At 57.3% G+C, this 26,035-nt stretch overlaps 2 protein-coding genes across 2 annotated transcripts; one reads left to right on the top strand and one right to left on the bottom strand.

The window, feature by feature from the left end:
• Nucleotides 1-1,099: 1,099 nt before the first annotated feature.
• PPP1CA (protein phosphatase 1 catalytic subunit alpha) lies at nucleotides 1,100-6,890 on the bottom strand. Its single transcript, XM_077820834.1, has 7 exons — nucleotides 6,722-6,890; nucleotides 5,012-5,143; nucleotides 4,508-4,738; nucleotides 3,926-4,030; nucleotides 2,471-2,694; nucleotides 1,983-2,117; nucleotides 1,100-1,528 (listed from the first exon to the last, which is right to left on the bottom strand). Exons 1-7 carry the CDS (start codon nucleotides 6,774-6,776, stop codon nucleotides 1,418-1,420), a joined length of 993 nt encoding a protein of 330 aa, XP_077676960.1. The 5' UTR covers nucleotides 6,777-6,890; the 3' UTR covers nucleotides 1,100-1,417.
• A 1,540-nt stretch (nucleotides 6,891-8,430) lies between these two features.
• On the top strand, nucleotides 8,431-24,969 carry TBC1D10C (TBC1 domain family member 10C). The gene is made up of 10 exons (XM_077819819.1): nucleotides 8,431-8,628; nucleotides 9,037-9,251; nucleotides 14,581-14,680; nucleotides 15,093-15,200; nucleotides 16,366-16,472; nucleotides 17,292-17,406; nucleotides 18,115-18,180; nucleotides 18,630-18,819; nucleotides 19,504-19,658; nucleotides 23,827-24,969. The coding sequence occupies exons 1-10, from the start codon at nucleotides 8,431-8,433 to the stop codon at nucleotides 24,343-24,345; spliced, it is 1,773 nt and encodes a 590-aa protein (XP_077675945.1). The 3' UTR covers nucleotides 24,346-24,969.
• Nucleotides 24,970-26,035: the final 1,066 nt, after the last annotated feature.

The raw sequence follows: 26,035 nt of genomic DNA on the forward strand, positions 1-26,035 counted from the left end.
TTCCATCCCCCAAGTGCCTCTTACTGTAGCTAAGCTAGCTGGGTTCCCTGCTGCTTGCCTAGGTCCTTCTTGCAGGGCTGGTGGGTTTGAGGCTGTGACAGGGGGTGTATCTGCCCCAACTTGCCCTGCAGGGACTGTCCTCACTCAGGGCAAATTCCTGGGAGCTGCTGGAGCCCTGCTGCTGGCCGTGAGTGAGCTGGCTATGGAGCTGAGCTGCTGGGCTAACAACAGCCACAGGCTGAGTAGCTGGGGCACACTGTAACCCTCTTACTGCCCAGGAGCACCATCCCACCCTGCCCTGGGTCTCCCCACCCCACCCTTTCCCTGGTTAGAAGCCAGCAAATCTGCAGCTGCCAGTGTGCACAGTGTCTACCTCGGCTGAGGGAAGCTGCCAGACTGTCTGCTGGGGGGCCACAAACTAGGCAGAGCGGGGGGCTGTGTCCTGCTCCTGGGCACCTGGCTCTTATTAGCCCTGCTGCTTCGCAGCCACACTGGGGGCAGGAAGAGCAGGCCCATGCTTTCCCCCTCCAGCACACTCCCATTGTAATGGCTGTCATACCCCCTTCCAGGCAGCTGAGTTCACCCCAATATCCTCTGCTACAGTGACCCCCACATGCTGCCTCCTCCCATCTTAATGAGGGGGCAGTCTGGGCTCAGCTGCCACTGACACCCTCAGCACCCCCTTCCTGGCAGGGAGCCCTTGGCTCCTGGAGCCATCAAGGTCTCTGCAGGGGGCTGTGGCCCTCTGCTCTCCATCATACCAGGCTAGTTCATGGCCCCACCATAACACAACCCCAACCGATGGTGTAGGGGCAGCACAGCTCTCCCCAGAAGTGGCTGCATATCAGCACTCTGCCGGGGGAGGGGGGGGGCGCGTGAGGAGGTGCTGGGGGCTGGAAGGCGCTAGGCCCCTGCTTACAGGTCAGAAAGGAGCGCCCTGTGGCATTGGCTGCAACAGGCAGGGGCTGAGGGGAGATACCATTGTCCACTCCCAGGGACATTAGAGCCTCAGCATGGGGCAAGACAGGGTATTCCCTGCATAGCCCCTCAGAGAGCCCCTGCCATGGGTTGGGAATGGAGGGACAGGGAGGCAGCAGGGTAAGAATTTCTGGTAAATATTTATTCAAAAAAAATCTTCTCAGCATTGTGGGGGAGGGGCAAGGGGCTCAACTGGCAAAATAGACTTGATCCAAAAAGGTTAAACCCACTCCCCCAGAATCAAGAGCCCTCTCTGGCTCCCTCTCCCCAGAGCAGGATTTTTGGTATCAAACTCCAGGAGTCTAAAAATAATAAATCAGCTCTGCCCCAGGCAGGCAGGGTGGGCACTAGACAGCAGAGCCCCTCTGTGCAGAGAACCAAGGACAGGGCAGTGAAGGGGCACCCCCAGTCCATGGGGTAGGGCAGGGGGAGCAGCTGGTTACTTCTTGGCCTTGGCTGAGTTACGCGGGGGTGTGACAGGGCGCCCGCCGGGGTTCAGGCCGCTGAACTGCCCGTACTTGCCCTTGTTCTTGTCAGCCGGTTTCAGGATCTGCAGGAGAAGAGGCAGGTTGGATGCAGAGAAGGGGGTCCCAGCCTGCTGGGCCCTGCCCCTCAAGAGCCGGCACAGGTACTGGGCCAGGGCCCATTCCAGCCCCCGCAGCCCAGAGGATCTACTGCTCTTGAAATTTCAGCCCCGCCCCCTCACTGAAGAAGTGGCTGCCATAGGGACACACCTCCTCAGAGTCCAGACTTGGGGTCCCCACAGCTCCTCTAAGGCCCAGACCCTTCCCCATCTGGGCTGTTACTGGAAAGGGGGGGTTGTCCTCTGCAGGAGGTTTCGTCCCCCACTCGCCATTATCCCAGCTGATGTCTGACACCCCTCCCAGCTCCCCCTGGCAGGGAGCTCAGGCTGCAGGGCCAGGGCTGCCGCAGGGTGCTGGCTCCACACTCCCCCTGCCCCAGCAGGGTGGGCATGGCACTGCCCTGCCCTGCCCCGGGCTCACCTGGAAGGAGCACATGAGCGTCTCGTCCACACTCATCATAGCACCTGCGTTGTCAAACTCGCCGCAGTAGTTGGGGGCTGAGAAGAGTGTCACCAGCTGGCGCTTGGCAAAGAACTCGTAACCATCCTCCACCACCTGGGGCAAGGAGACAGAAGTTAGTATCTGGCCCGACCCACCCCCAGGCACCCCACTCCATGCCCCCAGCTCTGCCTGACCCCCAAACTGACACAGCCTGGCACCACAGACTAACCCCTCTCTGTCACCCACTTGGGACACAGGAGCAGGAACAGACTGATCCAAACAATGCAAGCCACCCCCAGCCAGCAGGTTCCTGTACCCCAGCCAGGGGAAGCCCCACCAGAGAGCACCCCACACAGTTCTGACGATGGCCCTCCATCCAGACCCACGGCCCCCCAGCCATCCCGGCCCTTCTGATGCCCCTCAATCTCATCCAACAGCCCCCTAGTGCTGGGCTCCCCCGCTAGTACCTGGTGTGCCCGACAGATAAGGTCCAGGTCATGTTTGTGCAGGAACTTAGCGACCACCTCAGAGCCAAAGGTGAAGGAGACGCCGCGATCATTCTCGCCCCAGCCCTGGACATCCTTATCGGGGTCAGACCAGAGGAGGTCACACAGCAGGCCCTGATCTGGCACGTCCGTGGGGCGCATGATCCTGCGGATCTGCTCCATCGACTGCAGGTCTGGCGAGAGCCCTGAGGGGAGGGGGGAAATTAGTCTGTTAGATTCCGCCCCACACACTGTGGTAGCATATTAATAGGGCCCTTCGTTTTCAGTTTTTATTTTATTTAATTTTCCCCAGGAATTTATCAGTGTTTATTACCACAACACCACCACCAGGTGAAAAATCAGTGCAAAAAACTTAATTTTTCTGGGTATATATTGGTTTTATTTTGGTGGACGGAAGGACGGGGGAAAAGTATTCAGTAAATTAATGCTGTGAATTCCATTCATCAATGTGATTTGCTGCAGAACTAAAACAGAACTCAAAAACGTCACCTCTGAGTTTAAGAAAACAATAGATCTCTAATCCCCAAATAAAGCTTTTTATTTGAACAGTTTACTGGTGTAGACTTAGAACTATTCGCATATAAATATTTACATTTAATAATTGGGCCACACCATTTGCAGCACATACACTCAACTTCATCCTTTTCTCATGTTTTTGTTTTTGAAAACTTTTGAATACTTCCTTCTGTTCAGAAATGTATTCTGATACAGATTTTCTTCTCATTTTAGTGTGTCAGATCTTTAAACCGTTATCTGCTAACAGCTTGAAATGTGTACGTGGTGAGCATGAGATTCATCAGTATGTTCAGATGCACATGCACTTCAGATTTTGCATGTTGCCTCTTTATTTCTTGCATGTATCTTCTAGACCAATACATAGCCTTAGTTCAACAGGCAGCTTTGCATATACACAGACTAATGTATTATCGTGATACATATAGTTCATGCAATGCTTTGTATTTTCCTAATCAAACATTTTTTTATATATATTTGAATGACGGAAAAGTAGGGTGAAAATCAGAAAAAAAATGAATAATACTTTTTGTAAAAACCTGGGGATTTTTCGGTAAAAATCAGTTTAAACTGAAAACAAAGGGGCTTACATTTTAATTATCCCACCATACACAGCCCCTATAGCAACTCCCTGCCCCCCAATATCTGCCTTGCAGCAGCCCACCCCAGATGCTCCCACCCCCACAGCTCTCCCAGCATCCATTAGCCCTACCCCAACACCCTGCCCTGATCAAGTGCCCACAGCCCCATGGGACACTAGCACCCTCCGCCTTCCCCAGCAGTGCCCTCTACTGGATGAAGCCCACACTGGAATTCCTGAAACACCCCACTAGGTTGTCTCCCTGCCCTGCCCCCCCCCAGGACAGGGTCACTGCCCCACACACCCTGCAGCCCCTCCCACACCTCCATGGCCGCAGAAGATCTTCTCGTCCACAATGGCAGCGATGGGCAGGCAGTTGAAGCAGTCGGTGAACGTCTTCCACAGCTTGATGTTGTAGCGCCTCTTGCCTGTGGGGGACAATGTGGGGGGATGGGAGTCCAGCCACTGTGGGAGACACAGAAGCTGGCCCCCCCCCAAGCCTGGGCCCTGGCCTGCTGGGAGAGACCTAGGCCATACAGGGAGCCAAATGAACTGTACAGTGACGGCACATAGGGCCTTCCTCTGTAGGGGGTGCCAGTCAGACCCTGTCAGCTAGGGGGCACATGGGATATAGGGCAGAGGCTGCCCTCTGCCATGGACATTGGCACACTCATGGTTCGGGGTGTAGAGGATATGGTGGTCAGGGCAGATGGGGTACAAGAGTATAGATACGGGGTGGTGGAGGATATGGAGTGTACAGGGGGCAGAGTAATGCGGGCACACTCATCATAGAAGCCGTAAACGCGGTTGATGCTGGAGCGCTCATGGTAAGGGTGAGGGGAGCTGGGTTGGGGGGGGGAAACTCAGGGGGCCAGGTGGTGGTGGTGAGGGGCCCCCACACTCACACTCATCGTAGAAGCCGTAGATGCGGTTGATGCTGGCACACTCATGGTTGCCGCGCAGCAGGAAGAAGTTCTCAGGGTATTTGATCTTGTAGGCCAGCAGGAGGCAGATGGTCTCCAGCGACTGCTTCCCCCGGTCCACATAGTCTCCCAGGAAGAGGTAGTTGCTCTCAGGCGGGAAGCCTCCGTACTCAAAGAGCCGCAGCAGGTCATAGTACTGCCCATGGATGTCACCTGGGAGGTCAGGAGGTGAGTACAGCAGCTACCACAGCCAGGCCTAACCCGCCTCCCCCACAAAGCCAGGGTCCTCCCCCCACAGACCTAGGGATCCCTCCCACCTCTGGAAAAGGCCAGGAAGTGGGCCACGGATCCAGCCCTGGCTTCCCCCCCGCCGAGCCCAAGCCAGCGAACCCCCCCCAGAGTGAAAAAGAGGTGCAGAGAATCCCCCCAGCCTCTACCCCATGGCTGCTAGGAGGAAGGTTCCCACCCCCGACCTTGTTCACTCACCGCAGATTTTCAGTGGTGCCTCCAGCTCCAGCAGGATGGGCTGGCTCAGGAAGATCTCCCGCGACTTGAGGCAGAGGCCCCGGATCTCACTCTCCGTCAACTGCACGTTCTTGCCGGGCCGGGAGCCTTGCACTGCAACACAGCACAGCGGGCGTCTCTGCTGGGCTGCGGTCATAGCCCCTGCAAAGCTCACAGACCCCCCCACAGCTCAGGGCAAGGCCCCAGCTCCAGCTGGAATGGTTCAAGGGACTACAGGGCTGAACTGCCTGAGGCTTTTCTGGGCAGCCCCCCCACACACACACGGGCAGGTTAACAGGTGAGTCAAGACCAGCAAAGGGGGTGGAGGTGTCAAGGAGCCCTGGCCCAGCCTAGGTCCTCACCAGCTCTGTGCAGCCGGCTCAAGAGGTGCAGTGAGGCTGGACCCAGACCCACCAGGGCATCTCACACAGGACCTTCGGCCAGAACCCATATGGGATCTTCAGACACTCTACCAGTTAGAGGAGAGCTCGTACCCCCTACAGAGGAAAGGCCCTGCATCCCATTTCCTCACCCCTCTGAGCCAGCCAGTCCCTCCACCCCAGGGCAGGATTGGACCCAGCACCCCCAGTGGGGAAAGGCCCCCCATGTCCCATTCTCACACCCCTCTAAGCCAGCAAGTCCTCCCACTCTGGGGATGGATCAGAGCCAGTGCCCACTAGAGGAAAAGGTCCTGTATCCCATTCCCCACCCCCTCCGCTCCTGGTCACACTAAAGCCCTTTTCAACACTGCAGGCTGCAAGAATACACGTTTTAAGAAGCAGGGTGGCCTGATAGTTGATACTGGATTGTGAGACCAGGCACCTGGGTTCTTTCCCCAGCTCTAAACTGTTCTGTAACCTTGGGCCACTCAGTTTCCCCATATGACACACAGGACTAATGCTTCTGCTTTGCCTTTGTGATGCATGGGGATGCGAGATCAGATAATCTGCCGCTCAGCAACTGCTCCGGTCCAGGGTCCAGCCCCAGGGGTCAACTACCACCCAAAAAGCGTAGCTAGGGTCGCCCACCCAAACACCCGTAGTATTATAAGGGTGCATGGAAGTAACAGCTAATCTCTCCCTCCCTTTTGTTAGCAGCACTGGGAGAGCAGAGGTCGCACTGGGACCACCGTCACCTCCCCCTACACCGGTCTGTCTCTTTCCACAAACGCCTCCCTCTTCCCGGTCTCCCCTCCCTCCACAAACGCCCCCGCCCCCAGGGGTCTCCCCCTCCAGCGGCGATCAAGTCCCCACACCGCCCCCGGGAATGGGAGAGTCCCTAGCTCCTCCCCGGGGCCTAGGAACAGCGAGTCCCACCCAGGACTGCCATGAAACGTACACGCCATGGGCCCGGCCGGCGTGGGGCAGGCAGCAAGCGGCCGGGCCGCTACCGGAGCCCCGGTCCCCGCCCTGCACGAAGGGCCAGCCTGACCCCCGCCCAGGAGCGCGCTGCAGGCAGGGAGACCCGAGCGAAAACAAAGGAACCCACGAAGTCAACACGGAACTTCCCGGAGCGCCCGGCCCGTTCCAGCCACAGCGCCCCGGGGCTCCCCGCGGCCGACCCCGCCACAGCCCAGCCCGTGCGGGGCGGGGGGCGGGGGGCAGGGCAGGAGCCAACCGGACAAATCCCCAGCACCGCCCCACGCCCTCCATCGCCCCCGCTCGGGCTCCTCCCGTCCCGGCCCCACCGCACCTTCCAGCAGCCGCCCGATGATGGAGTCCAGGTTGAGTTTCTCGCCCTCCGACATGGCGGCTCTGCGGGGGGAGGCCCGGACTCCTGGGTTCCTCGCGCTGCACTCACCCCCCGCCCGCCTGCTTGGCTCCGCGAGGTCCGGGCCGAGAGCCTGGCTCTGACTGACTGCCGCTTTCAGCGAGGAGGCGGGTCGGGAGCGCCGCGCCCCCTAGAGGAGTGGAGGGATTATGAGCAGACACCGGCCTATAGCCCCGGGGGAGGGCGCGGCTCCGCAGCGCGGCCTCTGTCAGCAGGGGGCGCTGCAGGGAGCGGGGTGGGGGCGCTGGCTGGGGCGGGGGGAGCTCCCGGCTACTCCAGCCCCATCCTCTGCCAGCAGGGGGCGCTGCAGGGAGCCGGGTGGGGGCGCTGGCTGGGGCGGGGGGAGCTCCCGGCTACTCCAGCCCCATCCTCTGCCAGCAGGGGGCGCTGCAGGGAGCCGGGTTGGGGCGCTGACTGGGACGGAGGGGAGCTCCTGGCTACTCCAGCCCCAGCCTCTGCCAGCAGGGGGCGCTGCAGGGAGCCGGGTGGGGGCGCTGACTGGGACGGAGGGGAGCTCCCGGCTACTCCAGCCCCATCCTCTGCCAGCAGGGGGCGCTGCAGGGAGCCGGGTTGGGGCGCTGACTGGCACGGAGGGGAGCTCCCGGCTACTCCAGCCCCAGCCTCTGCCAGCAGGGGGCGCTGCAGGGAGCCGGGTGGGGGCGCTGGCTGGGACGGAGGGGAGCTCCCGGCTACTCCAGCCCCAGCCTCTGCCAGCAGGGGGCGCTGCAGGGAGCGGGGTGGGGGCGCTGGCTGGGGCGGGGGGAGCTCCCAGCTACTCCAGCCCCAGCCTCTGCCAGCAGAGGGCACTGCAGGGAGCGGGGTGGGGGCGCTGGCTGGGGCGGGGGCAGCTCCCAGCTACTCCAGCCCCAGCCTCTGCCAGCAGGGGGCGCTGCAGGGAGCGGGGTGGGGGCGCTGGCTGGGGCGGGGGGAGCTCCCAGCTACTCCAGCCCCAGCCTCTGCCAGCAGAGGGCACTGCAGGGAGCGGGGTGGGGGCGCTGGCTGGGGCGGGGGCAGCTCCCAGCTACTCCAGCCCCAGCCTCTGCCAGCAGGGGGCGCTGCAGGGAGTGGGTGGGGGTGCTGGCTGGGGCGGGGGGGAGCTCCCGGCTACTCCAGCTCCAGCCTCTGCCAGCAGGGGGCACTGCAGGGAGTGGGTGGGGGTGCTGGCTGGGGCGGGGGGAGCTCCCAGCTACTCCAGCCCCAGCCTCTGCCAGCAGAGGGCACTGCAGGGAGCGGGGTGGGGGCGCTGACTGGGACGGAGGGGAGCTCCCTGCTACTCCAGCTCCAGCCTCTGCCAGCAGGGGGCGCTGCAGGGAGCCGGGTGGGGGCGCTGGCTGGGGTGGGAGCAGCTCCCGGCTACTCCAGCCCCAGCCTCTGCCAGCAGGGGGCGCTTCAGGGAGCGGGGTGGGGGCGCTGACTGGGACGGAGGGGAGCTCCCGGCTACTCCAGCTCCAGCCTCTGCCAGCAGGGGGCGCTGCAGGGAGCCGGGTGGGGGCGCTGGCTGGGGTGGGAGCAGCTCCCGGCTACTCCAGCCCCAGCCTCTGCCAGCAGGGGGCGCTTCAGGGAGCGGGGTGGGGGCGCTGCCCCACAAACACACTCCCCGTGGCCTCAGGTTCCCCTCCCCCTTCATCCGCATGCTGCCTGCTGCATCAGCCCTGTCAGGTGCAAAAGGAAATGACAGCAAAGAGGAAATAAGTTTGCAGCGCCCGTGGGGAGCGCGCTGGACTGAGGTGTTGGCAAGGGACGGATGCACGGCCGTGCCACTTGGGCACTGCTCCACTGGGAATGGCCCCAGCACAGAGCATGAGCTAAGGGGATTGGGCACATTGAAGGTGAGTGGGAACGAGGGAATGGAGCACGGGGAGGGCTTCTTGGGGACAATGTGGGGACATTGCCTAGGAACCCCCCTGAGCTGTGCCAGGGGGCCAAACTTGGAGACCAGGGCTGCACAAAGTCACCCCCGGGATAGACACAAGAGAATTGGGGTGGGGGGCTCTGTGTGAGGGTGTTACGCTCCCTGCCCAGAAACCAGGCCCCCGTGGGTTCCTCCCCCCAGTACACAGGGCAGACTCTGGGGGAGAGGGGATGAGGGGCACCAGGGGGCAGACCCTGGCGGAGATGGGGGTGCAGGGCCCTGGGCAGGTCAGACCCTGGGGATGTCTCCTGGGGTGTTGGGTTCAGGGCTGGCCATGCTGGGCGCTCACTGCAGGCCCCTCTCCCTGCCCTCTCTCCCCCTGCAGGGTGCTGGGCTCGCAGGCATGGCGTCTGGCCCCATGTCCTCTGCTGACTCCTCCAGCCTCAGTACCCCGGAGGAGCTGTTGGACACCTTCGACTCAGCCCTTGGGCGCCATGATGACTCCAGCTCGCTGGGCTCCGACTCTGAGCTGAACGGGGCTGCCCCCTATCGCCAGACCGACCGCTATGGTTTCCTTGGGGCCAGTGGCGCCCAGGATGGGTGAGTGGGGCAGGCCTGGGCATTGGAGTGCTCAAAGTGGGCATTGCAGAGGGGTGCTGCAAAAGGCACTCCTGTGTCCCCTAGGGGTGAGCACGCTGCATGGCTGACCTGGATGCCTGGGTCCCATTCCTCGTCCTGATCTCTTCCTCCCTGGAACCATCATGGGTACTGGGCTGATACCCACCTGAGCTTTGAGCCTGGATCCAGCATCTCCCTAGTCTGTGAGCTGAGGATATGGGGTGCTCAGGCCCATAGAACGGACATACACAGAGGAGCTGAGCCCCTGGCCTGGGGACTGGGGAATCAGCCCACATCCAAGAGGAGCAGCTTGTGGTTGTGGCCCTGCCCCCCACCTCTCTCCTAGTCCTGCTGCCCCCTGGGGGGTGGGGCAGAAGCAGGGAAGAGGTGGAGTTTGGGGAACGAGGGTCTCAGAAACTGGGAGAGAGAACAGTTTGGGACTCTTGCATCAGGGCCCTGTGCACCAGCCCCACCTCCCTAACAGCCGGATGTAGGGGAGCCCCCGACCCAGGGAATATGTCAGGGATGCCCTCTGCGGTCTCCAAACCCAAGGTGCTAGTGAGGGCAGGCCCTCTGCTGGGGAGGCACAACGGTCCCTGGGCACCCCAGTTCACTCTCTGTACCTTCCCCCAGCTGGGGAATCACGAGTGGGTGTACAGCTCCAAAGCTGGATCCAGGTAGAGTCGGCTCATGCCATCAGCCTCATGGCTGGGTCAGCTGAGGTTGCGGGAGTTTTCGGGGTAGGGTTTGGAAGAGCCCATGCCACCCTGGTGCCAGTGTGCCATGCTGCTGCCCCGCTTCCTGCAGCAGAGTGTCCTGTGTGCCCTCCTTCCTAGAGGCAGCCCCAGCCCCATAACTGTCTACGTCTACAATCACAATAACACCTAGCTCTTCCAGAGCACCTGCCATCCCATCTCCTATTGGATGGGAGAGGTGCGGGGGTGGTGTCCTACTCCCCATTGTACAGATGGGGAAACTGAGGCACCAAGCAGGGCAGGTGACCTGCCCCAGCTCACACAGCCAGCACTGACTGCAAAGTGCTGCAGGGTGAAAGATGCTATGTTACTATAACATCCTCTCTTGCTTCCCTGGGACCTGGATTATTGGGGTGTCTCCCTGGACACTGGGCTAGCTGATGGTGATACCAAATGTGAGGGCTAAGCTTAGCTAGTGCCAAGGGGTTTAGTGGTGATTATCCAGCATGGCAAGGCTAAGGTCTGTTTGGTTGTTGTTTTAATGCACAGTGTGCTAAAGGCAGATGACAAGGGTGGGGTTTTCTAACTACCTGCTCAGTCAGGATTCCAAGGTCCGCCTTTGGGGGAGGGGGGCATGTTTAAGTAGGGTCTAACCAAACAGATCCCAGTTCCAGTTCTGAAATCTGCAAGGTGTGTCTGCAAAGGAGCAGAGCTCAGGAACACCAGAGATGGAAGCTCTGTCTTTGGAGGGGATTTTCCCTCCCCTTCCTTACTGTTCGTTACAAAAACCGTAGGAAATGAAATGCAAACTATGACATCAATGCAACACGCGGAGGCATGGGAAGGCTCCTGGATCCCTGGCTGGAAGGCCAGAAGGGGCTGTTCTGATCATCTAGTCCAGTGGTTTTCAACCTTTTTCATTTGCAGACCCCAAAAAAATTTGAAATGGAGGGTGCAGGCCCCTTTGGAAATCTTAGACATGATCTGCAGACCCCACCCATGATCTGCAGACCACAGGCTGAAAACCACTGGTCTAGTCTGATCTCCTGTGGAGCCCAGGGGTGACTCCTGCACTGATCCCAGAACTTGTGATGAGCTCGAGCGGGTCTTTAGAGATGTCCCCTCTGGACTGCCAGGCACCGAGGCCTGGAGAATGCTCCGGCCCTGGGGGAAGCTGGGGAACTCTGCCCCATTCCCATGCCATGATCCTGCAGAGGACATAAGCTCAGAAGCTGTGGTTTTCTTTCTAACTGCTCACACCTGTCCATGGCCCTTTTCTTTCTTTGGGTTCTGGGGGTGGGGCGTGTGCTAATGACGGGTGTGAGGCCCGTGTCAGCCCCAGAGAAGAGCTCTGGCCCCTCACCCCTCTGGGAAGGGCTCTGAGCACTGTGAGTGCTGGGCCAAGGGAGGGGAGCATCCTGGACCCCTCGACCCGCATGAACTAACTTCCTGTTTCAGCAGCTCATGGCTCAGCCACATCCTGTCCCTGTCTCCATGGTGATGTGCACACCGTGCTTGCAGCAGTGTGCGGTCAGGGACGTCAGTGCCCCAGCCTCTCCCACCCCCACCTCACCCCGCCGAGCGGCTCAGGGTGTGAACGGGCCCAGGAGAGAAGAGAGAACAGCCCTGTTCAGCCCCACACCTGTTTTCCCTGGGATCCTTTCCTACAGCCTTGCCCTGGGGATCCACTCTGTGCTGCTGGGAAGGTTGCATGTGGTGGGGCTGCCAACCTGCCCCCGAAGGCAATTCCCCTGCCCAACAGACCTGTCACTGCCCACACCCGTGTCCTGATAAAGAGTATAAGAGTGAAGCTCTGTGGGTTAAAACACTGATAGTCTTACTCCCTCTTTATTCAGTGTTTATTTGCTCATTATTCAGTATTTGCTCGCTCATTACTCAGTGTTTATTTGCTCATTACTCAGTGTTTACATGGACATTACTCGGTGTTTATTTGCTCATTGCTGGGTGTTTATGTGGACATTACTCAATGTTTACTCACTCATTACTTGTTATGTGGACATTACTCAATGTTTACTCGCTCATTGGTGTTTATATGTGGACATTACTCAATGTTTACTCATTCATTACTCTGTGTTTACGCACTCATTACTTGGTGTTTACTCACACATTACTCAGTGTTTATTTACTCATTACTCAGTGTTTACACACTCAATAGTCAGTGTTTACACACTGATTACCCAGTGTTTAGGTGCTCATTACTCATTACAACAAAAATGATTAGGAGTATGGAATAGCTTTTACATGTGAAGAGATTAAAAAGACTGGGACTGTTCAGCTCGAAAAAGAAACGACTAAGGGGGGCTATGGTAGTGGTCTATAAAATCATAACTGGTGTGGAGAAAGTGAATAAGGAAGTGTTATTTGCCCCTTCACATAACACAAGAACCCGGGGTCACCCGATGAAATTAACAGGCAGCAGGTTTAAAACAAACAAAAGGAAGTATTTCTTCACACAACACACAGTCAGTCTGTGGAACTCATTGCCAGGGAATGTTGTGATGGCCAAAAGTATAGCTGGGTTCAAGAAATAATTAGATAAGTTCATGGAGAATAGGTCCATCAATTACTTTTAGCCAAGATGGTCAAGGACAAACCCCATGCTCTGGGTGTCCCTAAACCTTTAACTGCCAGATGCTGGGAGTGGATGATATGGGATGGATCACTCAATAATTGCCCTGTTCTGTTCATTCCCTCTGAAATACCTGGCATTGGCCACTCTCAGAAGACAGAATACTGGACTAGAGGGATCATTGGTCTAAGCCAGTATGGTCGCTCTTACATTCTTAGTGTTTACTCACTTGTTACTCCATGTTGTTTACTCACTCGTTACAGCAGCATCACTATAGTGTAGACACGTGCTATGGTGAGGGAAGGCATTTTTCCATTGCTGTAGTAAATCCACCCCCGTCGAGAGGCAGTAGCTAGGCCAATAGAGGAATTCTTCCATCAACCTAGCTGTGTCTGCAGTCAGGGTTAGGTTGACCTAACTATGTTGCACAGGGCATGACATTTTCCACAGTCCTTAGTGATGTAGCTAGGTTGACCTAAGTTTTATATGTAGACCAGGCCTCAGTGTTTACTCGCTTGTTATTCAGTGTTTACTCACTCTTTACTCAGGGTTTACTCGCTCGTTACTCAGGTGTTACATAGGCCCAGATGGAGGGCAGGCAGTTTGTGGCAGGTGCCAGTTCTGCCCTCCTCACAGGCTACAACAACCCTTGAGGCTCAACTAGTGCCTCTGCTGCAGTAGACCGATGGAGCTTTGCACAGAACAGTCAGAGACGGTGCAGCACCTCCCCTCCCCTGTTCTGCCCCTAGGACACCCCATCTACCTGGGGCTGCTGCAAGGTGGCACATGAACTGGCAAAGCCAACTTTGCACCTGGACCTAGGGTCCTCTGCATAAAGACTCCCTAGGGCAACAGGGAGTTGAGCCCTTGGCATTTGCTAGGTCATTACTCAGCCATGTTTAGTTGGTTATTATTCAAATGCCACCTGGTGTTTGCTTAGCCATTGCTCAGTATTCAGTTAGTATTTACTCAGTCATTATTCAGGGTTTACTCAGTGGTTATTAAGGCATTGTGTGGTGTTCATTTAGTCATTACTCAGTAGTCAGGGTTTACTAAATTGTTACTAAGTGTTTATTGAGTCATTGTTTGGTCTTTACCTGGTCATTACTCATGGTTTACTCAGTTGTTACTTGATCACTCCTTTGCTGCTACTCGGGTTTATGTAGTCATTACCCAAGCATTACTTGATATTTACTCAGATGCTACTCAGCAATTACTTGCTAATGCTCAGTGTTTACTCACTTGTTACTCAGGGATTAGTAAGTATTTACTCAGTCATTACTCACTGATTAGTTGTTAATCATTACTCCTTGCTTACTTGGTCGTTACTCAAACTCATGGTCTCCATGGCAGAGGGAATGCATCCAGATCTGGTTGCTCAGAATGTGCCCCATGAATTTACAAACCCAATAAACAAGAGATCTGTGCTTCTGGTGGGAGTGTGGGGGTTGTGGGGTGTCTCTGAAGCACATGGAGGGTGAAAAGCAATGCTCTGGGTCTCTAAACAATAACAGACGGTTAAGACAATGCTCCCTCAGCACGCAGAATGTGGGGGTGATGCTGGGGGGGAGGTCTATGGCTCATCTGGGGGTAGTGTTGGCAGGGTGATGGTGCTGCCAGCCTGTAGCTGGGGTTAGGCAGGAGAAGGGTCAGAGTTAAGGTGATGTTGGAACATCCTGATTTGCCCAGTGTTTAGTTTTCACATTCCCAGGTGCCACCTCCCCCTGCCCAGCCCCAGGGTAGGGCAGGGGTACAGGGAGCTGAGGCAGCAGTACGCAGAGAGGAAGGATTGGACAGGGGGTGGGCAATGAGGAGGCTGTGCTCTCTTCCCAGAGAAGTGCCCCAGGAGGGGAGCCTAGTGCGGCGACTGAATGAGGGAGAAGAGGGGGCACAAGCGAGGAGGAAAGAGGGAATGAAAGAGAGGTAGAAGGGGTGCACCAGGGGGACAAAGAGATTGTAGGAATGGAGGCACAGGGCGAGGAGGAGATGGCCTTTGGCCTGACACCCATTCTCTTCACTAATCCAGCCCGGCCCAGCCCCCAGTAGAGCTCGTCCGGCACCGGGAAAACAGATGGCTGGAGATGACATCACACTGGGAGAAGGCCATGGCCAGGAGGTACAAGAAGGTGAGGAGGAGCCACAGAGAAATCCCAACCCCTCTATGGGGCCACCCCAATTGCCCAGTGGGGCACTCAGCCCTCCCATGGAGCACCCCAAAGGGCCCTGCTAATTCCCCCAGGGAGCAACCAGTCTCCCCATAGGGCACCCCAGTGTCCTCCAGTCCCCCAGGGGTTGGCTGCTGCCAGGGCTTCCCCCATTACATCTCCTGACAGTGTCATACCACACAGCTGAGCCCCCTGGAGCTAGGGTCTCCCTGCCCCTGAAGCCTGTGTCCCAGGGCCCTGGCTCTGTCTAGTGTCTATCATGCTGGGCCCCCATTCCCTGGCCTCGTCCCATGGGGGGGTGCACTGGGTCCCCTCTCCCTGGCCCTGTCCTGTGGAGGGTTGTGCTGTGGTTGATGCAGTTCTCTGGCTCCAGGTGAAGGTCCTGTGCCGTAAAGGGATCCCCTCGTCCATGCGCGCCCGCTGCTGGCCCCTGCTGTGTGGAGGGCAGGCCAGCATGACCCGCAACCAGGGCAAGTACAAGGTAACCAGATCCTCCCCTCTCCCCTGCCTCCCTTGCAGCTCCCACTCTCCCTCGGCATCCTCTGCCTCCCACCCACCACCTCTGGCCCACCAGCATCCATGCCGATGCCCCCAAGCTCTGAGCCAGCTGCCTCCCACACTTTCACACGCCTGGCTCTAGGCACTGGCTATGCACAAGGCTACCCTGTATTGACTAGCGTGCAGAGAGGATAACATCCCAGCTAGCACTGCTGCTAGGGGAGCGCTCCTTTACCTCTTGCAGCAGGCACCTGCATTGCTGCAGTGGCAGGAGGGGAGCTCTCCGCTCCCCAGAGCCAGAGGGCAGGGGGTTAATATAGAGGGTGAAAGGGCCTGATCTTGTTCTCCCTGACCCTGCTGACTGCCATGGGGTGACTGGCAGGAGAACAGGATCTGGCCCCAGGGTGAGTCATTGTCAGTGTCAGAATATGATGTCTCGAGGCCCAGATCCACTGGATCTGTGCTATGACCCATCTTATAAACAGTGCTGTGTGGGTACCCCTTCAGTGTACCAGTCTCCCGAGGGGTCCCATACTTCCTTCAGGGCTGGCCACAAGGCCTTAATGCCTCCAAGATGGAGCTGCTGGACTCCAGCCCTCCTGTTTTGTGCTATGAGCTCTGCCCCATGGGTCCCAGCTGAGCCAGACGCCTGGTCAGAGATATTCACCCTCTCCAAGGCCCCGCTGGCACATGGTGCAGGGAGTCCTGAGGGGAGGAGCAGAGGGACAAAAGTTAAGACATCATCTGTCCTGACCAGCACCAGGGCTCCATGAGCCATGCTGCTGCTGTGAGAACTGCAGTTTCCTTTCTCTGTCCGTGTCCCTTTGTCCCTCAGTCCCAGGTGAGAGACTGCAACTGATTTCATGTGTTCAGCCTGCTGGGAGCCCTTGCTGATAGGTGGCAGTTCAGTCATTGGGGTTTCCATTGCTCTTGGTTGGTCCCAGCCAGAGCCGAAGGACCCACATCCAGTTGCTCTGATGCCCCTTCTGGCCCACACTGCACCTGCAAACACAACCACCATGCCAGGAGCCACTAACAGCCGCCCCAGGCCCTGATCTCCCGCCGCTAACCCTGAGCCCCTGCCTGGGGGATGGAGTGGGGTGGCCCACTTCCTATCGCCATAGTCACCCATTGCCGTGTCACCGTAGGAACTGGAACAGTCACCTGGCGACCCGCAGTGGTTGGAGACCATTGAGAAGGACATCCACCGCCAGTTCCCCTTCCACGAGATGTTCCTGTCGCCTGAGGGGCACGGGTAAGGGGGTGGCAGGGGCACAGCCAAGTGCTGGGGCAGCAGAGGGAAAACCTTGCTGGGGCTAATGCCTGAGTTGTCCCTGCAGCTGGAGCGGGGTGCTGTGTCCTGCCACCCAGGCCAGGATGATCCTCCTGGCTGGGCAGCGCTGCCCTAGTGGGCCTGTGGTTCCCATTCCAGGCACTTGCCACTGAGTGGTGCTGTCTCCCCATTGACACCAGCTCCCAGCGGCTCCAGTTAAAGAGCAGGGATTGTCCAAGGGGCAGGGGGAATGTGGCTGGGGTCCATGCCATTGAGTTGCGCCGGCTGGGGCACCACTCGGGCATATGAGCCAGAGTCATCCCCCCACACCCGGGCAACCTGCAGCTGAATGGTGTCCCCTGGGGAGTGCCCAGCTGGGCAGCAGAGTTACCCCCAAACCCCTGAGGAGAGGGGGAGTGTGTGACCCATCTATTAGTCCCCATCCACACTCCTCCTTCCTTCTATCTATCCCTCCCTCCCTTCCTCCCTCCCTATTCACACTCCTTCCTCCCTCCATCCACATGCACACCTATCCCTCCCTCCCTCTATCCACACATCCACCCAAGAGACTCCCCTCTAGGTATCTATTTAGAGAGTTCTGTATATACGTAGCCTCATGGACTCAGGACACCTGGGTTCTCTTCCCAAAGGTCTGATCTGACACGGGGTGGGGTATGGGTGGTGGCAGGGGATGATACTGGGCTAGATGGGCCCAGTGTTCTGGTCCTGTATGGGGAGGGAGCTCTGCACCGGGCACCCCATGTCCAGGCCCAACTCTAACACCCAGCCCCATCCGTGCAGGCAGCGAGGGCTCCTGCAGCTCCTGAAGGCCTACACTGTGTACCGGCCCCGCGAGGGCTACTGCCAGGCCCAGGGCCCTGTGGCTGCAGTGCTGCTCATGCACATGCCTGCTGAGGTGAGTCATGCTCAGCAGCTACTGGGAACCATGCCCTCCCCCAACTGCACTGCCTCCCCCCCTGCCCTGGCACCTGACCTCACTGCCCTGCCCCTCCTCCACTCCCTGCCCCTCCCCCACTGCCCAGCATCTGTCCTCACTGCCCTGCCCCTCCCCTACTGCCCTGCCCCTCCCTGCAGGTCACCCGCCCTCACTGTCCTGCCCCTGTACCCATTGCCTTGCCCCACCTCATCCTACTGCCCAGCCCCACCTCACAGGGCACCCACCCCCATTGCCCTGCCCCTGTCCCCACTCTCCTGAACCCACACCAGGCACCTGCCCTCACTGCCCTGCCCCACCCTGTCGAGTACCCACCCCCACTGTTCTGCCTCCCTGTGATATAACCCCATCCACTCATGGGCACTGACTCATGGGCACTGCCCTCCCCCATGGAGCAGCCAGCTCCCATCCCCTCACAAGACACCCTCCCCATCCCCATGGGTCACCAACCCCACTCCCAGCCCTCATTAGCCAGTACCCTCAGGCCCCTTTGCATGCTGGGGCAGCCAGTTCCCCTCTTCCCCATACATGATACACACCTTCCCCCTCACATAAACTCTGTGTTGCTCCCCTGACAGCCCCCTGTGCCTCTCCTCTATTCACCACTGCCCCCGTGTGCTCCGGGGACCCCAACATCCCCCATGACTAATGTCTCTCCCTCCTCTGCAGCAAGCCTTCTGGTGCCTAGTGCAGATCAGTGAGCGCTACCTGCCTGGCTACTACAGCCCCGAGATGGTGAGAAACCCCCTGTGCCCCTCCCCCAGGATGGGAATTCCACAGGGTCATGGACCCTTATAAGATGCAACATAGAGTCAGCAAGGGATGGGGAGGAGCCTGCAGCTGACTGGCCACGCCCTCCCCACCAGGGGGTGCTGGGACACCAGGGATGGAGAGGAGCCTGCAGCTGCCTGGCCTTGCCCTCCCCATCAGGGGGCGCTCGAACACCAGGGAGAGGGAGGATTCCTGCTGTGACACCACGGAGGGGGAGGAACCTGCACTGCCCAGCCCCACCCTCTCCAGCAGGGGGTGCTGTGACACCAGGGAGGAGGAGGAGCCTGCACTGCCAACCCTACCTTCCCCAGCAGGGGAGTAGGAGAGGGCTATGGAGCTGGAGCCTGTATGCTTGGCAGCAGGGTGAGGCTGTGCAGCGGGCAGATCTGATGGGTTCTTGGTTGCCCCCACAGGAGGCAGTTCTGCTAGATGGCGAGGTCTTCATGGCACTGCTGCGGCGCGTCTGCCCCAAGGCCTACAAGCACCTACAGAAGCATGATGTGGGGCCGCTGCTCTACGTCACTGAGTGGTTCCTGTGCCTCTACAGCCGCACCCTGCCCTTCCCCACCGTGCTGCGCATCTGGGATGCCTTCCTCAGCGAGGGTGTGTGATACGCTGGCTCAGCCCAGAGCTCCACCAACTGCCAGCCATCCAGCCTGCAGCCAGGGCTGTACTGGGGGCATGGTCCTGCACAATTTATGCTCCCCCACAGCTGAGACATCCTGGCTGCTCTGGGCCAGGAGGGGCGGGGCCGGGTCATGTTGTCTTGGTGGTTTCACAGCTCCCCACAAGCCTGCTGCCTGTTTCATGGCTCCACCTTCCCCAGCTCCGCTGACTGCTTCATGGCTCCCACACACACCTTGACTGGCTGTTTCATGGCTCCCCTCCCAGGTCCCCTGGCTGTTTCATGGCTCACCTGGCCACCTCTTGGCTCCCCCTCCCAGAGGCCTTTGACTGTTTCAAGGCTCTCCCCCCACCCCCCCAGCTCACCTGGCTGTTTCATGGTGTCCCCCACACACAGCTCCCCTGGCTAGTTCATGCCTCCCTGTGTAGGTCCTCCTGGTTGTTTCACATTCTCTCTCTCTCTCTCTCACTCACACAGAGCTCCCCTGACAGTTTCATGGCTCCCCCTCCCAGGTGCCTTTAGCTGTTTCATGACTCCCTCCTAGGTCACCATGGCTGTTTCAGCCCCTCCTGCCCGCTCGCCCCCATCTCCTGGCTGTTTCAGGGCTGCGCCAGCGCCCCCTACTGCTGGCTTGGGGCCTGACGGCTGCGATCTCCCTGCAGGGGTGAAGGTGCTGTTCCGGGTGGGGCTGGTGCTGGTGCGCCTGGCTCTGGGCTCTTCGGAGAAGCTGCGGGACTGCACGGGCGTGGTGGAGACACTGGAAAAGCTGCGCAGCATCCCGGCCCGCCTGCTGCAGGAGGACACATTCATGGCCGAGGTGAGGCACAAGGCAGGGACCAGGCTGGACTTTTGCTGCAGAGATAGGAACCTTCTCCAGCCTCCAGCACAGCCCCTGGCGGGGCCAGGCCTCCCTCCTCTATTCAACCCACAGGGCCAGGCATCCCCAGCTCCTTCCTCCCCCATTCTCCTGCCCCCTCCCCAACTCAGTCCTTGCAGGGACAGGCCTCCCCAGCTCTGTCCTGCCCCCTTCTTCTGCCCCCTCCCCAACTCAGCTCCCAAGGGCCATGCGTCCCCAGCTTTGACCTCCCCCTCGCCCTGCCCTGCCCCTTCCCCAATTCAGCCCCCTGAGAGGCTTACAGCACAGTGCACACTGCTGGGGAGGGAAGGGCTGGGCAGCTGCTTTACAGGCTTTACTTCCCCCCCACCCCCGCAGTGTCATAGAATCATAGAATATCAGGGTTGGAAGGGACCTCAGGAGGTCAACTAGTCCAAGCCCCTGCTCAAAGCAGGACCAATCCCCAACTAAATCATCCCAGCCAGGGCTTTGTCAAGCCTGACCTTAAAAACCTCAAAGGATGGAGATTGCACCACCTCCCTAGGTAATGCATTCCAGTGTTTCACCACCCTCCGAGTGAAAAAGTTTTTCCTAATATCCAACCTAAACCTCCCCCACCGCAACTTGAGACCATTACTCCTCGTTCTATCATCTGCTACCACTGAGAACAGTCTAGATCCATCCTCTTTGGAACCCCCTTTCAAGTAGTTGAAAGCAGCTATCAAATCCCCCCTCATTTTTCTCTTCTGCAGACTAAACAATCCCAGTTCCCTCAGCCTCTCCTCATAAATCATGTGTTCCAGTCCCCTAATCATTTTTGTTGCCCTCCGCTGGACATTTTCCAATTTTTCCACATCCTTCTTGTAGTGTGGGACCCAAAACTGGACACAGTACTCCAGATGAGGCCTCACCAATGTTGACTCATATCCAGCTTCTCATCTACTGTAACCCCCTAGGTCCTTTTCTGCAGAACTGCTGCCTACTCATTCGGTCCCTAGTCTGTAGCGATGCATGGGATTCTTTCGTCCTAAGTGCAGGACTCTGCACTTGTCCTTGTTGAACCTCATCAGATTTCTTTTGGCCCAATCCTCTAATTTGTCTAGGGCCCTCTGTATCCTATCCCTACCCTCCAGCGTATCTACCTCTCCTCCCAGTTTAGTGTCATCTGCTGAGGGTGCAATCCACGCCATCCTCCAGATCATTAATGAAGATATTGAACAAAACCGGCCCCAGGACCGACCCTTGGGGCACTCCACTTGATACCGGCTGCCAACTAGATATGGAGCCATTGATCACTACCCGTTGAGCCTGACAGTCTAGCCAGGTTTCTATCCACCTTATAGTCCATTCATCCAGCCCACACGTCTTTAACTTGCTGGCAAAAATACTGTGGGATACCGTGTCAAAAGCTTTACTAAAGTCAAGGAACAACACGTCCACTGCTTTCCCCTCATCCACAGAGCCAGTTATCTCATCATAGAAGGCAATTAGATTAGTCAGGCATGACTTGCCCTTGGTGAATCCATGCTGACTGTTCCTGATCACTTTCCTCTCCTCTAAGTGCTTCAGAATTGATTCCTTGAGGACCTGCTCCATGATTTTTCCAGGGACTGAGGTGAGGCTGACTGGCCTGTAGTTCCCAGGATCCTCCTTTTTCCCTTTTTTAAAGAGGGGCACTACATTAGCCTTTTTCCAGTTGTCCGGGACCTCCCCCAATCACCAGGAGTTTTCAAAGATAATGGCCAATGGCTCTGCAATTACATCCGCCAACTCCTTTAGCACTCTCTGATGCAGTGCATCCGGTCCCATGGACTTGTGCTCGTCCAGCTTTTCTAAATAGTCCTGAACCACTTCTTTCTCCACAGGGGGCTGGTCACCTCCTCCCCATGCTGTGCTGCCCAGTGCAGTAGTCTGGGAGCTGACCTTGTTCGTGAAGACAGAGGCAAAAGAAGCATTGAGTACATCAGCTTTTTCCACATCCTCTGTCATTAGATTGCCTCCCTCATTCAGTAAGAGGCCCACACTTGCCTTGACTTTCTTCTTGTTGCTAACATACCTGAAGAAACCCTTCTTGTTACTCTTAACATCTCTTGCTAGCTACAACTCCAGATGTGATTTGGCCTTCCTGATTTCACTCCTCCATGCCCGAGCAATATTTTTATACTCCTTCCTTCATTTGTCCGATCTTCCACTTCTTGTAAGCTTCTTTTTTATGTTTAAGATCAGCAAGGATTTCACTGTTAAGCCAAGCTGGTCGCCTGCCTTTTTTACTATTCTTTCTACACATCGGGATAGTTTGTCACTGTAACCTCATAAGGATTCTTTAAAATACAGCCAGCTCTGCTGGACTCCTTTCCCCCTCATGTTATTCTTCCAGGGGATCCTGCCCATCAGTTCCCTGAGGGAGTCAAAGTCTGCTTTTCTGAAGTCCAGGGTCCATATTCTGCTGCTCTCCTTTCTTTCCTGTGTCAGGATCCTGAACTCGACAATCTCATGATCACTGCCTCCCAGGTTCCCATCCACTTTTGCTTCCCCTACTAATTCTTATCATAGAATCATAGAATATCAGGGTTGGAAGGGACCTCAGGAGGTCATCTAGTCCAACCCCCTGCTCAAAGCAGGACCAATCCCCAATTAAATCATCCCAGCCAGGGCTTTGTCAAGCCTGACCTTAAAAACTTCTAAGGAAGGAGATTCTACCACCTCCCTAGGTAACGCATTCCAGTGTTTCACCACCCTCCTAGTGAAAAAGTTTTTCCTAATATCCAACCTAAACCTCCCCCACTGCAACTTGAGACCATTACTCCTTGTCCTGTCCTCTTCTACCACTGAGAATAGTCTAGAACCATCCTCTCTGGAACCACCTCTCAGGTAGTTGAAAGCAGCTATCAAATCCCCCCTCATTCTTCTCTTCTGCAGACTAAACAATCTCAGTTCCCTCAGCCTCTCCTCATAAGTCATGTGTTCCAGACCCCTAATCATTTTTGTTGCCCTTCGCTGGACTCTTTCCAATATATCCACATCCTTCTTGTAGTCTGGGGCCCAAAACTGGACACAGTACTCCAGATGAGGCCTCACCAATGTCGAATAGAGGGGGACGATCACGTCCCTCGATCTGCTCGCTATGCCCCTACTTATACATCCCAAAATGCCATTGGCCTTCTTGGCAACAAGGGCACACTGCTGACTCATATCCAGCTTCTCGTCCACTGTCACCCCAGGTCCTTTTCTGCAGAATTGCTGCCTAGCCATTCGGTCCCTAGTCTGTAGCTGTGCATTGGGTTCTTTCGTCCTAAGTGCAGGACCCTGCACTTATCCTTATTGAACCTCATCAGATTTCTTTTGGCCCAATCCTCCAATTTGTCTAGGTCCCTCTGTATCCTATCCCTGCCCTCCAGCGTATCTACCACTCCTCCCAGTTTAGTATCATCCGCAAATTTGCTGAGAGTGCAATCCACACCATCCTCCAGATCATTTATGAAGATATTGAACAAAACCGGCTCCAGGACCGACCCCTGGGGCACTCCACTTGACACCGGCTGCCAACTAGACATGGTCACATGTTGCCAAATTTCTTCACCGCCCTCCTGTCCCCACTGCGCAGCCTGCTCTGAATCTTCAGAACATTGTGTCCGTAGAAGCATATCCTGACATCTGTCCAGGAAATCTTCAGTTTCTCTTATGCAACACAGGGTCGATACTTGTTTCTTCAGACCTTGAACCTTCTCTTCCAATATGGAGACCAACTTGCACTTTGTACAGACAAATTCGCTTCTGTCCTGTGGAAGAAAGACGTGCAGGTCACAACAGCTGAACACTCCCCATCCATATTACCTTCCTTCTACGAGCTTCCTCAGGAGTTGTAGTAACTACTCAGAGAAGCCGGCAAGATGGCAAGATGTAAGCCTCAGTGGGCCCTCCCCAGGCGAACTCCCAGGAAAACTCCCTCTGTTCGCCGCTCAGCTGGTTTGCAGCTGACTGGCTTTTTATAACAGTCAGGCCCACTCAAAGTCATGGTGCCCTCTGCTGTTTCTCTTCCCTGCACACACCCAGCTGAGGCCTCTCACCTGTGCACTTGGGGTCTCTTTGCACACGGGGCTCCCCCCAAGACTCAGACCCAATGATGTCCCCCCACTCCCATCTCCTGCAGGTTTACGACGTGGCCGTCTCGGACCGCGATGTGGAGCGCGAGTGCCAAAGCCAGCTAGCCAAGCTATGCAAGGTCCGGCCTGATTTCGGGTACCGCCCAGAGCAGCGCCTGCCCAATGCCAAAGCCGTCTTCGACGCCCAGCAGCTGGAGGATGCGCAGCAGCCCGAGAAGGACAAGCACCCAGCGCCCACATTCCTCATCCCCGAGATTGTGGTGGACCCGCCCCCACCCCTCCTGAAGGAGCAGCGCCGGCTGGAGAAGGAGCGGCTGAAGGAGCAGCGCCGACAGGAGCAGGAGCGGCATCAGCAGGAGGAGGTACAGCGCCGGCAGGAGGAGGCGGCAGCCGAGAAGCAGGCACGGAAGAAGAAGCCCCCAGGCAGGAAGAAACCGGACACGCGTGGCAAGACTTTCCACATGGCTCAGCATCCCATGCTCAGCCCAGCGCAAGGGGGCAGGAAAGGGGAGGAGCCTGGTCCCGCCAAGAGAAACTCTGCCCCTTACCTAGAGACCTATTTCTGAATGGGTAGGGCGGAGCCTGCCCTAGCAAGAGAGACTCCACCTCTCACTGGAGACCTGTTTTGAATGGCAGGGGCGGAGCCTGCCCCACCAGGAGAGGCTCCACCCTCTATTTGCTCAATGGATGGAGAAGAGACAGTGTGGGGCGTCGCTTTGAAGAGGGAAGGGGTCTTGGGCTTAGAGGGTTGAGACCCCCCCTGCATCCTGTAGCACCGATCAGCAAGGCCTGATTTTCCCAGTCCCCAGCAGCATTCACACTGTGTGATGAACATGCCCACTGCGATCTGGCCACTGGTGTCAGCAACATGAACAGTCCGGCCCCTGCCTGGGCCTTGCTCACTCACAAGCACTGCCCCTCCATTGGAGTCCTGACTGAGGCACACAGCTCCTTACGGGAGAGCCAGGCCCCTGGGTACTGTGGCAGCCACCCTGTGAATACTGCAGCCTATGATTGTAGCGGGGAAGGGGGTCAGATTGAAAACTTAAAGGGAAATGAAACTTCTTTCTGGGTTCCCTCCCCCCCGAGCTGTGGCCAGGATGGGGGGTGGGGCTGATGAGCCACCGCTTGGTAGCTTGTCTGTGTAGATGGTATTAAAAGTTCGTCCTGGGGGCAAAAGCCAATCAGAAGTGTTGAATCAGGAGCCTGTTTGTGCAGGAGACCACAGTGGGAGGAAGGAAATAGCCCCAGCCACCTACGGGCTGGGGCAGGGCAGCTCTTACCTGCCAAACAACAGGAATTACTGGGGGAAGGAAGTATGCCCTAAGGCAGCCTCCTGGGGATGGGCCAGGGCAGGAATGGCAGGAGACTGATTGATTGATTTTTCATTGTTCTTAAAATCCAAGGGTTTGGGTCTGTGTTCACTTGTACAAATTGGTGAGGATTACTATCAAGCCTTCCCCAGGAAAGGGGGTGTAGGGTTTGGGGCGATATTTTGGGGGAAGACGTCTCCAAGTGGGCTCTTTCCTTGTTCTTTGTTTAAAACGCTTGGTGGTGGCAGCATACTGTTCAAGGCCAAGGCAAAGTTTGTACCTTGGGGAAGTTTTTAACCTAAGCTGGTAAGAATAAGCTTAGGGGGTCTTTCATGTGGGTCCCCACATCTGTACCCTGAGGATCCCGCAGTGGCTTTCTATGTGGAAGCCAGCTGGGCTAGAAACCTGGATGGCCAGCAGTGAAGGTGCCCTATCCCCGGTGGTGGTCAAATGGGGGTGGGATTAAGGACCTTCCCCCTCCGCCCCACAGATGAGTTGGCCTGTGGAGTCAATGCTAGGTAGCAGCCCAAGGCTGCATGATCCAATGACAGCAGGGCCAGTAATTTTTCCACAAAGGGCAGCCAGTAACCAGCTTAGCCCCCTTGTCAGATTACACTGCCATATATAGACAGGCAGCCACACACCTGCAGGGCCCTCCCCCATGCTAATCTGGGCCCATAGGCTGGCCCTTGACACCTGCGCCCCCAGACAGCATTAACTCTCCACCAGGATTAGGCACTGGCCCTGCCAGGTGCAGGAGGCTCACGGAACTGGAAGCAGCTGCTCCCTGCAGAGCCTGAGCTGTGTGCTGGGGCAGGGGGAGAAAGCGCTCCCCTCCAGGGGACAAGGAACAGAAACCCTGGGCAAGTCCAGCTGAGATCACTGACTTGTTTTGGAGCCTGGGACCGGATTGGAGTCGGCGCCCCCTAGAAGGGAAAGGCTC

Source organism: Eretmochelys imbricata, chromosome 6 (genome assembly GCF_965152235.1).
Source record: "Eretmochelys imbricata isolate rEreImb1 chromosome 6, rEreImb1.hap1, whole genome shotgun sequence".
Taxonomy (NCBI): Eukaryota; Metazoa; Chordata; order Testudines; family Cheloniidae; genus Eretmochelys; species Eretmochelys imbricata.

Excerpts from the sequence above, each read along its gene's own strand:
- TBC1D10C (XM_077819819.1), top strand. The coding sequence starts at position 8,431 with ATGCTGCCTGCTGCATCAGCCCTGTCAGGTGCAAAAGGAAATGACAGC. Across the intron at positions 14,681-15,092 it reads TGGCCAGGAGGTACAAGAAG|GTGAAGGTCCTGTGCCGTAA; the intron begins GTGAGGAGGAGC and ends CTCTGGCTCCAG. Across the intron at positions 19,659-23,826 it reads AGGACACATTCATGGCCGAG|GTTTACGACGTGGCCGTCTC; the intron begins GTGAGGCACAAG and ends CATCTCCTGCAG.
- PPP1CA (XM_077820834.1), bottom strand. The coding sequence starts at position 6,776 with ATGTCGGAGGGCGAGAAACTCAACCTGGACTCCATCATCGGGCGGCTG. Across the intron at positions 5,144-6,721 it reads CATCGGGCGGCTGCTGGAAG|TGCAAGGCTCCCGGCCCGGC; the intron begins GTGCGGTGGGGC and ends GCTGTGTTGCAG. Across the intron at positions 2,118-2,470 it reads TTATCTGTCGGGCACACCAG|GTGGTGGAGGATGGTTACGA; the intron begins GTACTAGCGGGG and ends TCCTTGCCCCAG.